The sequence below is a fragment of the Gossypium arboreum genome, chromosome 4, assembly GCF_025698485.1.
Source record: "Gossypium arboreum isolate Shixiya-1 chromosome 4, ASM2569848v2, whole genome shotgun sequence".
Classification (NCBI taxonomy): domain Eukaryota; kingdom Viridiplantae; phylum Streptophyta; class Magnoliopsida; order Malvales; family Malvaceae; genus Gossypium; species Gossypium arboreum.
The window spans coordinates 119,512,533-119,526,865 of NC_069073.1; the positions used below are offsets into that span (position 1 = coordinate 119,512,533).

Sequence of the window (14,333 nt, forward strand, 5' to 3'; positions counted from 1 at the left end):
TAGTGTCATTATTAGATTTTGATGATTTCCTTTTGGGATAATTAAATTCTCTTTTTATTGGAATTTTTATGGAAAATAATTTCAATTAGATAATGTTTTGTATAACTGCATTAAACATTACTAATATTGTAATAATTTGTGTGATTTTATTATAAAATTTTGAGTAATGTTTTAGGTAATGATAGCTTTGCATAACTCAACACTAAAAGTTGACCTTATACCTCTCTTATTACAATTTCATTAATGTTAAAATTTGTATAATATAAATTATTGATAGATTTAAAATTTGTATATATAATATTGATTATAAAACAAAAAAATTGCTCAAATAAATAACATGATAATTTTTTGAATAATTTTATTATAGGTTCGGTCCTCAATCTATAAATAGAAGGGTAATACGTTTCAATGCACTCAAATTCACTTTCTGTATTAGCAATAATATTCATGCCAATCGAATTAAGAATTTAACAGATGATTTTAATTTTTAATAGAGGAGAACTCTCATGCAATATCTAAAAATTTTCAAAATAAAATGTAATTGTTTCTTAAAAAATAGAAAAGAAATTAACATATAAGAAATAGAATGAAGTTAATTGCATTGGACATTTTCAAAGCTATAGTACAAAACTCAAATTTTAAAAGTTCTAGTCTTAGGAGTTATGAAAAATACAATATCATTAAAATTTAAGAGGGTAATAATGATACATTCATATTTTTTATAAGGGTGAGAGTGAAATTGTTCATGAATTAATTCTGGAATTGATGTCAACTGAAGATTTAAACACAAGTCATTTATCATTCCACCAACATTTGAATAAATTACAATATTGATACTTTGACTTTGAGGACTCAATTTAAAGTTTTTGGATCAATTTAGTATTTGAACAGTAGTTTGAGAACTATGGTGGAGTTATCCTTGGACATTTCTAAGTAGGGTTGTTTAATTGAGAAATTCGATCTTAATCAATATTGTTGGAATTGAATTGGTCTGGCCGATTAAATTGGTTTGATTGGGAATCAGTTGGCATATCGGTGTGAACAAAGAGATAGAACTGATCTTTGAGTGGGTTGCTTGAAACTGTGAACTAAGAAAAAAAATCTATAGTTCAATAAGTTGGATCGATATATAAATTTTTAATTTTCAATTAATTTTTTAATTATTATTGGACCGATGATTGAATTAATTGAATAAAAAAATCAATAGTTTGGTTGGTTTAAATTGTCAATCCAATTTTTAAAACATTGGTTTTAATTAATGATATTTGAATCGGTTCGCATCGGTTCGAAAAATGATATTGAATCAATTGGATAAGGAATCGATGCAGACCGATTAAATCGGCTAAAAAATCGGTTGAACCATTTTTTATTGTTTTGAAATTTTAATCAAATTGATTAAACTAATCGAATCGATCAAACTGATAAACCAATAGTCTTGCCAGTTCGATCACCGGTCCAATTCTGAAAATATTTTTTTTAACCAAAGTTTAACCACCCTAGTTGTAGGCTAGAGGGTGCAAATATTATGCGCCAAGAAAGCCCAATAATCCATAGATTAAAATCCACGCCCATAGTACGGGGTATCGGATTCGGCCTCACAGTTTCAAGTTCCCAAGTGTTAATTAATTACTCTTTGATTTTTGTTGAAACTTTGAAACTACCTTTCCGTAGTTTATCAATGGCGATGATACGGTAAACCGCTTTATTTTTTTTATTTTTGTTTTTGTTTTTTCTCCTTTGGTTTTAACAACTTAGAAACAAAAAACCTTAACTTTCTCAATTCGCTACTCAGTACTCATTCAGTTCTTCAAGAAAGGTAATTTTTTTTCTTACGTAATTACTAGTTTGCCTCCTTTTTCTCGAGAACCAAACAGAAAATATCTCTAGGCAGATGTCTGTTGTCTTAGTAAAGAAGCTTGATTTTTCGTAATTGCATGACGAAAATATATTGTAAAATTCTGTTGTTTTTCGCGGTTTCCTCTGTTTCGCTTCATTTTTTTTTTAGTTTGGCCATTTGAAGTTAAAAAGAAAAAGAACGAGAAATTCCTTTAAATTTTGTTTAATTCTTGATAATTTTATATGTTTGTGTTATTTCATCAAATTTGATTGTTTTTGTAACTTACTCTTATGTTGCTTAGCTGAAATTTTGTTTTGAAATAATTATCTAATTTTTTCAATGTAATTTTCAGGTTGGATAGGCTCTAAAACTGATAATTCTGGGCAATGGCACTGACAAGTTTGAAAGTTCCTACAATTTCTAGTGGATTGACAAATAGAAAGAGGGAATGGAACAAGATAAATAGGTCAACGGGTTCTAATTCTTTATTAAACCAATCTGAAATATGTAAATTTAGGAAGGAATTAGGCTACATAGATGGTGTGCGAAGCTGCCACCTATCTGCAGCACATAGGAATTCATTGTTGTCACCATTAGTGGCACATAGGAATCCCCGTTTTCCGGTGTTTCAAAATCAGTTAAGCTCTGATTTCGGTGTGGAAGATGTCAAGGAGACACTCACGTTGAATGAAAAAGATGATGCTGCCCTGTTAAGCTCAAGTTCAACTGAAAATGTTAATGTCCGGTAAGATTTTTATGACCTATTGTTTACTTATTTCATAGTTATTTGTTATTAAAGTTGTATGATATCTATCTATATACATACAGACTTATATGTATACCTGTTCTTCCTTTAGATGGTTTGTAGTTTTGATGTGGGTTGGTTTGTGTAATAACTATGAAAATTGGAGTGATTGATTTCTGTAATACAATGTTTTCTTCCCTCTATAGCAGAATGGTAAAATAGAACTTTAAGCAATAGTTGAAAAGACGTAGTTGACTTTGTAAGATAATGTATCATTCATTATGTCATATTATTAAATTAAAAAAGTTTGAATACCACGATGCTCAGTAACTGCTTCATTCTCTGCCTCGTTATTTACAATTGGGCTTCCATTTTACCAATTGTTATGTGCTAATATGAACTTTAAAATTTCCATATGCAGTGAGGTGAAAGTGAAGTCTGTGGATGTCAAGAGGGAACTTATTATGCTTTCTCTGCCTGCGATTGCTGGACAAGCTATTGATCCCTTTGCACAACTGATGGAGACGGCATACATTGGAAGATTGAGTATGAGCTAATTTTAATTTTAGTTTGTTCCATTGCTTTACTTGCTAAAATAATTATATTTTCCTTTGTTTGATTATTTGATGCTAACAATGTTCGTTCTTTGGTAATAGACTAAAAATTTAGTTGGAGTTTCTTTTGTTGTGATTTCTTTGTTAATCTTTTAATACAGTTACAGTTCTCTGAAGGATAAGGTTCTCTATAACCACGGGTGTATTACTCTTATCTGTGCTGCAAATTGCACACACTGCTCCGTCAAAAATTAATTTTGTTACCAAATTCCAATTTCCAAATAAATAAATTTGTATGCTTATGCTGATTTAATGTGGTTTCAAGTAATTGGAATTTTGAAAATTGATAGAACCTGCTTCTAAAGTACAAAATTTCAGGCTTCAAAATTTTGAAATCAACGGTTTATATATTTATTGCGATATTTGTTCTGTTGTTGGCGCAGGTTCTGTGGCATTGGCTTCTGCAGGTGTTTCCGTATCAATATTTAATGTAGTATCGAAGTTGTTCAATATTCCTCTCTTTAGCGTTGCAACTTCCTTTGTTGCTGAAGACATCTCAAGGAATGCAATTGAAAATTTGTCAGCAGGTGAATTTTTGGTGATAGGTGTCGCATGCTGGTTTTGGTTAATCTTGTCTCTAGTTTATGGTACCAGACTTATGTAGATGATTGAAAATTTTGACTTGATCTTTGACTATTTGAATTCTCATTTTCTAGGGAGTACTAATGGTAAGATTCCCGATAGGGTAGCTGAAAGAAAGCAATTATCCTCAGTGTCTACTGCTTTACTTCTAGCAATTTTGATTGGAATCTTTGAGGCATTGGCATTGTCTCTTGGCTCTGGATTATTTCTTAAGTTGATGGGAGTACCCTCAGTAAGTTTAGGTTTATTTTAAATTTATTTTGCTTTATCTTTTAGTCATCCTTCTCCTGATCCTTCTTTGTTGAAATACTGCTAGTTATTGATGTGGAAGCTTCTTTTCTGGTTTTCCTCCTCTTAACAGACATCAGATATGCATGTTCCGGCAAAACATTTTCTTTCACTTAGAGCTCTTGGGGCTCCTGCTGTGGTAGTCTCTTTGGCTCTTCAAGGAATTTTCCGTGGGTTCAAAGATACACAGACTCCTGTTTTTTGCTTAGGTAAGTATTTTGTTTGACATTGAAGGGCGGTGCATGGAATGAGCTATGTTTGTGTCCACATTTTGTTGAATGGATACCATAGAATGCATGGATTGTAATTTATGTGTACAAACTTTGTTTACCATTTAGCTGCAGAATGAAATTTTGATAGCAAGCTGCTGCATAGACCTTCAATAGTCAGTAACATTTAAGTGTGTAAAATTCATTTACATTTTAAGTGATGATCTACAAACCTGACGCGAGGATGCAAAACTATAGGTGTAATAGTTTTTGAAATTAGCCCTTTTCTTCTTTTTTTGGTTCTTTTTTCATTCTCTGAGTGTTGTTGGAAGGAGTAGATCAGAACCTAACATGCATTCATTTGCAACTACACTTTTATCCCTCGGAATAAAGCCACTTCTGGTCTATATCATTTTAAACTGGTTACGGTCTATGTCTCTTGTGTATTTAACTATTCTGGTTGGCCCAATCTTGAACGTGCATCTTGGAATTGCTTGCTCCCCCCCCCCCAACCCCCGCGGCAATAAAAAAGGTATCAGCTTACTGTGGAGATTGAAGCACTATTAGTGGTATAAAAGAAGGGCGGAGTTTGATATCTATAAAGCACATAGAAGTTCTTTGTTACTTCTGTTTTCCAGTAATTAATGGTTAATGTGTTAGGTTCACTTTTTCAATATCTCTCTTCTTTAATTGACTAATTAATGTGGTTGTTTCAAATGCAGGTGTTGGTAATTTATCATCCATATTGTTTTTCCCCTTATTTATGTATGGCCTTCGAATGGGTGTGACGGGGGCAGCTCTCTCCACTGTTTTATCTCAGTAAGCATGTCTGCTTCAGGAATTAATTTCCTTCCCTTAAATGATTTGTTTCCATGGAAATTACACTACAACATTTTCTTGTACCAGGTACATTGTTGCCTTTCTGATGATCAGGTATTTAAACAACAAAGTTGTATTACTGCCCCCAAAGATGGGGGCATTGCAATTTGGTAGCTACATAAAATCTGGTAATTTTTTTCACTAGCTTCGAGAAAAAAGGTTGTGTTATGTGGAGAACAATTTCGTTATTATGGATTTAGCCTTCCATTTTATAATCCTTTCTCTTGTTCTGATGTCTAGACATTTATGTTCTTGGATGGATATAGATTTTTATGACATTTTTTCTTACAAAAAATGGTTTTTACAGGTGGCTTTCTTATTGGACGAACTCTTTCAGTGCTAATAACAATGACACTGGGGACTTCTATGGCTGCTCGTCAAGGTTCACTGCCTATGGCTGCGCATCAGATATGCATGCAAGTATGGCTGGCTGTATCTCTTCTAACAGATGCACTTGCAACATCTGCTCAGGTACATAATTCTCCTTGGAGTCTCTTTTTAAGTTATTATAATTTAACCAAAACAATCATTGAGATCAGAGAGAGAGAGCATAAATAGATGGCAAACAAGATCCCCTAAAATTCAGCTCCTTGGTAATAGTTACAAACACGTGCTCATAAAGACTGTAAATCGTTATTTTGCATGTGAAGACATTCTAAGCTGGCCTAGAATCATGAGGAATAAGGCTGCCCTTCTTTCTAACATTCTTTGTTTTTAGGCAATGATTGCAAGTTACCTATCTGAAGGCGAACTAAAGACTGTGAAGGAAATTGCAAACTTTGTGTTGAAGGCAAGCATTACTGGATGTTCCTAAAATTGTCATCACCTATCATTATATTGATATCTGGCTATTGATATAGCGGTGACTAACTTGATGCTCATGGCTTTACAGATAGGGTTTGTCACAGGTGTTTTGTTGGCTGCAATCCTAGGTGTATCCTTTGGTTATTTAGTCCCCTTGTTTACCCAAGATGCTGAGGTTCTGGGAATTGTTAAAACTGGAGTGCTGGTAAGTATTCAAACCAACATCCAGTAAGCTCCTTCCTTTCTTTTGCTTTTACGTTTATGGTGTCCTTGGATAATTATAACGGTTTCTTCTAAAAATTATCATAGTTCGTTAGTGCTAGTCAACCTATAAATGCTTTAGCATTTATATTTGATGGTCTTCATTATGGTGTCTCGGACTTCCCTTATGCAGCTTGTTCTATGGTAAGATGCCTATTGGAAATTTTTGTGTCCTTAATTTTAGATATAAAACTGAACATGTTGCCTCTTGTAACATATACTTTATGTAATCTCCAGATGTTATTGAGTGCTGTCTCTTCTGCATTTTTGCTCTTTGCTCCAAAAGTTCTCGGTCTTCAAGGGGTTTGGTTGGGCCTAACTCTCTTTATGGCTCTGCGAATGACAGCAGGATTTGTCAGGTAAAATTTTGAAACACAAATTTGTATGTCATGAGTTATGTTCATTTCTCCAAGCTCAAATCCAAAGACTTAAGGAGCATTGCCAAATTCAAATTTTTGTACCAGTGTATTCTTTAATATTTATGCATCTTTGTTTATTTGTTTGTTTTCACAGAATACTATCAAAAACTGGGCCTTGGTGGTTCCTTCACAGTGACTTGGAGAGAGGTGAGTTTAGTGTATGTTCATAGAAACCAATGTTCTAAGGTTGTCATTGTTTGAACTGCTTTTGTTCTGCTTTTGCTGATGCATAAATGGAAAAAAGCTAGTCTTTTAAACTGGATAATTTTGGATACGATATGAAAATACAAAATATGAACATTTTGCCGACTTTATCTGTCCAACTAAGTATTTCCAAGCTAAAATGTACAAGATATTATGCAAAATAAATTGTATTGATATTTCTTTTTCTTATTATTACACACAATAAGAGACCCCATCATTCTTACATTGTGCTTCCTTCATACATGGTTTGAGCATCTTGTAGCTAAACCGAAACCCATTTATTGAAAATAAGGGACAAACCACACAATAAAGATGATGAATTTGGATTGTGTACAATGCAAGGTAAGAACCAGTTTAATTAGAGACATAATCCATGGGGCCATAAGGTTCAAAAAGTTCTGCAAAAAACCCTTTCTTTCTCCTTGGTTTCCATGCCATATCTTTGCACAGTTGATCGTTGTACCATATATGCAAAGCACCAATGCACTTTCTACGATAGTATCCACCCGAGTATTGTTTCAAGTATTCATCCCATTCTTTTATATTTTTTTCCATGTCCTTAATGCTTGGCAGCTTGAACGTGCCGTCAAGAAGCTCTGCTACCCATCTGCATCTCATCTCCGAGGTAAATATATTTGAAATACTCTCTGAGTATCCGATTACTGCTAGTTTTGGTATCCTTGGTTGAATGCATTCCCTGCTCAAACAACACCACTCCATTTATATCTAGAAAATCTGTGTATCTCGTGTTGTGTTTGTGTTATTTGACCGTGTTTGTGTTTTTGTTATTTGACCGTGTTTAAAGGGTTTCGTATTTTATATTGTGTAGTCCCATCAATTCTGACCCAAACCTGAAAGTCTAACCTGATCAACTCGAACCCAACCAAACCTGATTTGACTATAAAAAATCAACAACCTGAACTTATCCAGTTTGGTTGACCCAAACCCAAACTGACTCAAACTGAAACAACATGAAACCAAAATGTCCCGAACTAGAAGTGACTTGAACCTATAATGATCCAAGTCAAAAAACCTCAGCCTCAAAACCCATATGATCTGAACCCTAAATTGACCCAAACCCAGAACTGAAATGACTCGAAATTTTTGAAACCTGAATTGATTCAATCTTAGACTGAAAACCAACCTGACTCACCAACCTGTCAAGTAATATCGTGTTTATTGTAGATAAACTGACCTGTAGAGTGGAAGGGCTGCATCAGGGGATCCAGTAATGTAGTCTTGGAAGGTTTGAGACATAAAAATGTGTTTGAGCATTTTTTCACCCTTGAATCCAGTGGCCAAGATGACGAGGTCCGCTTCTATCGGTGAAGTCTCGCCTTCGACCAAAACGCCATTGTTGCAGAAACTAAAGCTTGGGGCCATTTTCAATTTGATTTCTCCGTTTTCAACCTTGTCATAGAATTTTTCAGGGACAGTTGAGATCAAACATGAGCTGATTTCTTTGAGGAAGCTATGTGTTGGGACCATCCCATGTTTTTCCAAACGAAGCTTCTTTTTAATATCACTTTCAACAAATTTTGAATATGCATATCTCTGTCAAATAAGAATTAAAAGAAATCAGAAAAAAGAAATATGAAACTAAAATGAAATGGTATTGTTATTTGGTTAAAAACTGTGAGTGACGGATATGGATATGTAGGTACCAGCGGTGCGAGAATTGTGGCTAAGAGAGAAAGGAGAAGCCCTTCACCAGGCTTATGAACCATAAGCTCTGAGAAACGGCTAAGGTACATGTGTGCAAGTGAAAATCCCCATGGAAGATAGTCAGGGACATTCCAGTGAGCTCTATGTATAAAACTGTGCATGGATTTTCCTTTCCTGCAAATCCATTGGAATTGAAAAGAAATTTATTTGCATTGAATATGGTCAGAAATTTTATTTGCATATGATTTTTTTTTCTATATTCTTCATGTCCGTTTTACGGTCTATATTTGAGGTTCGTAGCTGTTATTTTCAATATCATTTTTAAAGTTTGAACTTAAATCCTTTTGGGATTGCAATATGTTTTCTAAAGTACATGCAATATGAATCTTAAATATGACACGAATATAGTGTCATGAGAATTTAAAAAAAATTCAAACTCAAATTTGAATCTGAATAAATAACCAAATATAGCCTAATTTAAAAACCCAAATGATCGATAGATCAAACCTAAAATATTCAAAAATTTTAAAATTTAATTTAGCTCATTTTTCTATTTATCCGATTTAAAAACAACTGATATACTCTATTGATTAGATAAATACTTACACTCAGGTCTATTCCTGTTAACATAACTTATCAATTGGTCAAAAGCAAAACATTTCCATGGTTTAATGCCAGAAAGAAGCATGAATTTCCAACAGTTAATTAAAATTATGTTTACCATTAGCAGCAGAACACTCCATTACAATGTCGAGTGCGGATTTTTGAAACCCAACAACAATGACTCGTTTGCCTTTGACGAACTCAGCAGCCTGTTTATGATCCATGGCAGCATATTCCATTGAATGTATTACCTTACCGTCAAATGCTTCCGGGCCTTTTTTCGGGGGAAATTCTGGGATGTTTGGCAAACCACTGAATCTCCCCACACAAACGATTACAAAGTCCACATTGTAAATCTGCAATAAAATTTCATTCTGCTCTTTATTCAAACAGATGGGATACCATTTTCTAAAGCCGTTACTGTTGATCATAAGAACAAAGGTAAAATTATGGTTTTGGTCTCTCAAATTTTGAGTTTAATCCGTGTATTTGATACAGTTTGATTTGTTTAATCTTATAATATCACTAGTTAGTTTAAATAGTTAATACTGTTAATTACTCGTACTAAAATGATGCTAATATGAAAGTTTTTCGACTGGCATGAAATTTTTTTTGGTATGAGAAAGATTGTTTTAAAGTTTAAATTTTTTTTGGAAGACGTAATTAAAATTTTTAAAAATTATGGAGGATCTAATTAAAATCTTCTAAAATTTTGGAAAGCTTAATGAGAATTTCCAAAAATTTTGGAGGTCTAATTCAAATTTTCAAAAAATTTAGGAGCTAATTAAAATTTTAAAAAAATTAACAAAAAATTTCCAAAATTTTAGAGGGGCAAGACTCTCTTTGGCTTTTATGATGTTCCTTCATTGAGTCTTAAGTTCAAATCTTATAAAAATGGAGAGCTTATTTTTCATTTAGACATTCAACCCGACTCAACTCTGAATTTAATTGGACCCAACGTGATTATCGAATATAAAAATTATTACAAAAATAAAAAATAAAAATCAAATTACGTCAAATTAAACTACCAAAAGCAAAATTTCACACATACCTCAGTTGAAAGAGTTACCAAATCTTCAACAACAACCTTCCATTTCCCTTTAGACCCAAAAGGCTCACCATTACCACCCCATAAACTCCAAGCTTGGATCTCTTCATCATTAGGACCTTCAAATTCAATACCAACAACTTTGGTATTGAATTTGATATGCTTAACCAAATCAAAATGCTTTGCATACTCATTAACATAATCAAATACCTTCTGTCCGTCCGGAAAATCTTCCGAGACCGACTCCGGCCATGGGAAATCGGAGAATTGATAAACTGGTTTAGGTGTTTGGAGCTTTGTGGTCTCCACGGTTTTGGTCCAAACACCTCCCACAGTGCTTTGGGACTCAAAAACTATTGGATAAAAACCCTTTGACAATGTGTATTTGCAAGCAAGAAGGCCACTTATGCCAGCTCCAATAATGGCCACCTTTCTGTCCATTGCTATCTTTATTTGATATATGTTCATGTGTGTTTTGCCTCTATATATAGATGTCTCTTCTATGAGAGTAGTTTATAAATCATTCTTATTATAACATTTCTGATTGAGTTGGTGCAACAACTTAATCGAGTAGCGATGGAGTCAGAAATTTTTTTTGGGCAGAATTAAATTGTATATTTTTACGATAATAAAAATACAATTTCACCATTTAAATAGTTTATATCTTTATAATTTTTAAAGGATTAAATCATATTTTTATCATTTTTGGAGGGTCAAAATACAATATTATCATAACTAATTTAAAATTTTATAAATTATAAAGGGCCTAAATGAAAAAAAAAATCATTTTAGCGGGATCGGACCCTTGCCGGCTCCCTAGCTTCGCCGCCACTATAATTGAGTACTAACTTAGTTGAAAAAAAATTATATATATACTTTTTCTAAACGATAATTAATATTATTGTGATGGTACTTTTATCATTTTACACTTTTATATAATTTTAAATAAGACAATTAAAAATCACGTATTCTAACATTAAACATGTACTTAATAAGATTTATATACAAATTATTCACCACTCCACTTATACTTATTATTGAATAAATCTTAAAAGATTTTTTTACATAAAGTTTTCTCTTTCATCCGCATCGTGGATGTGACATAATATAGTTTATTTATTTAAGAGTTTAATTGAGTTAGTATCACCCATTAATCTGATTTTAACTCAATTGTAAAATTATTAAAACCTATTATTTTTATAAAACAACAAATATTATTAAAGATATTTGTGTCTTTTATATTTTATACAAAATGTAGAAAAATACATAGGCGCGATTTGATTTAAACCCACAACATCATAGTTTTCACTATCTCGTAATTATTATTTCAACTAGACTTGTTCATGGGTCGGGTTACTTCTCTTGGTTCAAAGGTCCACTCAAAATTTAGGAGGGTTTGGGTAAAAAAATTAAGCCCGTTTAAAATATAGGTTGGACTCGGGTTTGAACATTCAAAGCTCGAGCCCGATCGTCTGTTTTAAGTTTGTAATACTTTATATTATGTTATTTTTATATATAATGTAATTTATAACACATAAACGTATACTAAATATAATACTACCCTAATATAAACATTAAGATAATGTTAAGATGATTAAATAAAATTTTCAATAAATAAAAAGTATATAAAAGTATTTTAAATTAAAATAATATAAATATTCTTAAAAATTTTAAAAATAATATGGGCGAGCCTAAAATGAGCTTGAGTGTGTCTTTTGCAAATATGAATGGGCTTTGATAAAATTTTAAGCTCATATTTCAAGTGGGACTAATTTTAACAAATGGAAAACAGAGAAAAACAACGTTAAAGGAAATGGAGAAGAGAGAAAAATAGAGGGAAAAGTAGAAGAGAATGAAAAATAAAGAAAAAAAAAGGACAGTTAAAAGAATATAAAATAAAAATAAATAAATTGCTCAAAACGAAAAAAATATAGGGACCAATTGTAGAATTTAATCTAAAATTTCAGTTTGAAATGATGATTTAACGTGTCATGTCAAGTTATCGTTACACCATTAATGAAAATTAACGGCTGAGTGACCAAAATGTTACAACGTAATAATGTAAGTGACTAAAACGTAACCTGAGATAAACAAAAGTGATTATTTTAATAGTTTACCTTTTTTTTAATCAAGCTTATAAGTTTCTTAACAAAATAAGCTATAAAAAGACAAATAATAATCTAACTGACCTCATAATTTTTTTAATCAATCTTTAATTATATTTTATATATATATAATACTTAGAGCTATACATGACTCGTCCCGATTGATGTGACTAAGTTTAATTTATGGTATACACAATTTTTTAGAATAATATAAACAGTTGCTTTGACTTGGTTTAAATTTATAATAAAATAAATGTATTAGCTGTCAAGGATTTGTAATAATTTAAATAGATTTAATAAATAATGGTTAATTTTTTTATATAAAATACTATAAAATTGATATGAAAATTATTTTAAAAGGATTATTGTTGACGTATTTCGCCTGTCAATATTCAATAAGTGTCCATTTTAAATTTTATAATGAAAAATATTTCAAAAATAATTTGACTCATGGCTGGCCATAATCAAATATATTATCTTCTTAATTTTTTAAAAGAATAAAATCTCCTTGAAAATGGGATCTCAATTATCATGCTATAACAAAGCTGGAACTTCCGGCGTTTTCTCTTCTTTTGTAATTGTTAGGAAAAGTTGAAAAGATCTGAAGTAAAATATTATATTGAAAAAAAAGTTGGTAAATGAAAAATTTGAGTCAAACTTTGAATTGCACGATCAAAATATTTATAGAATAAAATATAAAGTTAATGAGTTATAAAATAAAATATTATTTAGAAATTTATGGGTTGTAATGTTTATTTTACGATTTATATTTAAGATTTGTGATTGTCTTTTTTAATAATATTGTCCTTAAAATTTTAACTTGTGTTTCCCTTGAAAATATGGGTCGGGCTCGAGCTTGAACATTCAAGGCTCAAGCTCAGCCTTACCCGACTCATTTTATAATACTTTATAGGGTAAACAAAAAAATAGTCACTTTTGTTTTGTCTCATATTACATTTAATTCTATCGATAAGTTCTATTACCTCCTAATAACGGTCTTACGTGACAGTCCAAATAGATTTTAAATGTCAACTTAGATGTCTTACGTGGTAGTAATATTAACAAATATATTAAGTTATATAAATTTGAAAATTCAATAAATGAAAATTATATAAAATTAAATACAACTATTAGGAAAAATAATACAAGGAAGCTTAAGTTAAATATTTACAAATATTATCGGATTTAAGTAAAACTTAATGGATTTAAGTAAAACTTAAGATTCATATTTCAAGTCATGTTAAACTAAACTAAATTTGTATGATTTTAATGTCTATATAAATCTAATTCAAACTCAACCCAATCTAACTCATAAGCACTTCTTACTGATATAGAAATTGGTGGAGATTACAAATGATTCACACTGTAATGGTATTGAGAACCACTAGTGAGATTTTTACGAGTTTGGAGAGCTCTATGAAAGATTGGGTAGAGTTTTAGTATATGTCTTGAAGTCCTTTAGTCCCATAATGGAGATAGAGCTTAACATGGATCCCTTCTAATGATGCCTATTGCAAAGGGTGATGATAGGTAAAATATAAAGAAAGTCCTTGTACTAATGTCATGGGAAACAGTTCAAAGCCTGTGACCATCGCACCAAATACATCCGATGGAGGTCTATTGTATAGTTTAGGATCATTTGGCCCACAAGAACTGGCCCGATTCAGGAAGTTATTTAAGAAGCTTGTCAGATTGGAGCTTGGTTGGCACAATAATGAAGATATGGCAACTTAGGCTAATTTGGTAACTAATCTTAGAAGATTAAGGGAATAATATATTGTAAAGATTAGATTAAATTTGATATGACATATCTTGTAAATCCCTAAAATCAAGGGATATGGTTAATCTTGTCCGTCGATGTAAATGTATCTTGACCGTCTGTTTTGGAGGAGCTCAACTATAAATAGAGAGACTCCCCCTCATTTATACTCGCTCCATTCATTGTTTCATTATTCTTTGTGAATAAGAGAATATTGAGAGCATTTACTCAAACACTTTGTGTGCGCTCTTTCTATTGTTCATTTATAGCTTCTTTTGGCTGGCTAACTTAGGCGAGTTTGGACGAACGGA

The 14,333-nt window shown here is 31.8% G+C and overlaps 1 protein-coding gene and 1 pseudogene across 11 annotated transcripts; one reads left to right on the top strand and one right to left on the bottom strand.

Annotated features, from left to right (window-relative positions):
* The first annotated feature begins 1,556 nt into the window (after nt 1–1,556).
* On the top strand, nt 1,557–8,747 carry LOC108461013 (protein DETOXIFICATION 45, chloroplastic). Of its 11 annotated transcripts, XM_053026591.1 has the most exons (17): nt 1,557–1,692; nt 1,793–1,816; nt 2,190–2,582; nt 3,004–3,128; nt 3,580–3,723; nt 3,853–4,010; nt 4,140–4,275; nt 4,998–5,094; nt 5,182–5,282; nt 5,462–5,625; nt 5,873–5,944; nt 6,047–6,163; nt 6,268–6,363; nt 6,457–6,578; nt 6,733–6,785; nt 7,416–7,467; nt 8,028–8,747. In XM_053026591.1, exons 3-16 carry the CDS (start codon nt 2,224–2,226, stop codon nt 7,418–7,420), a joined length of 1,749 nt encoding a protein of 582 aa, XP_052882551.1. In that variant the 5' UTR covers nt 1,557–1,692; nt 1,793–1,816; nt 2,190–2,223; the 3' UTR covers nt 7,421–7,467; nt 8,028–8,747. The 11 variants fall into 11 exon arrangements, 6 of the variants coding, with proteins under 6 accessions (XP_052882551.1, XP_017616259.1, XP_017616260.1 ...); XR_008281323.1 differs by having other exon boundaries at nt 6,733–7,467; nt 8,503–8,747; XM_017760770.2 differs by having other exon boundaries at nt 1,557–1,816.
* On the bottom strand, nt 6,994–10,610 carry LOC108458963 (probable flavin-containing monooxygenase 1; annotated as a pseudogene).
* Nucleotides 10,611–14,333: the final 3,723 nt, after the last annotated feature.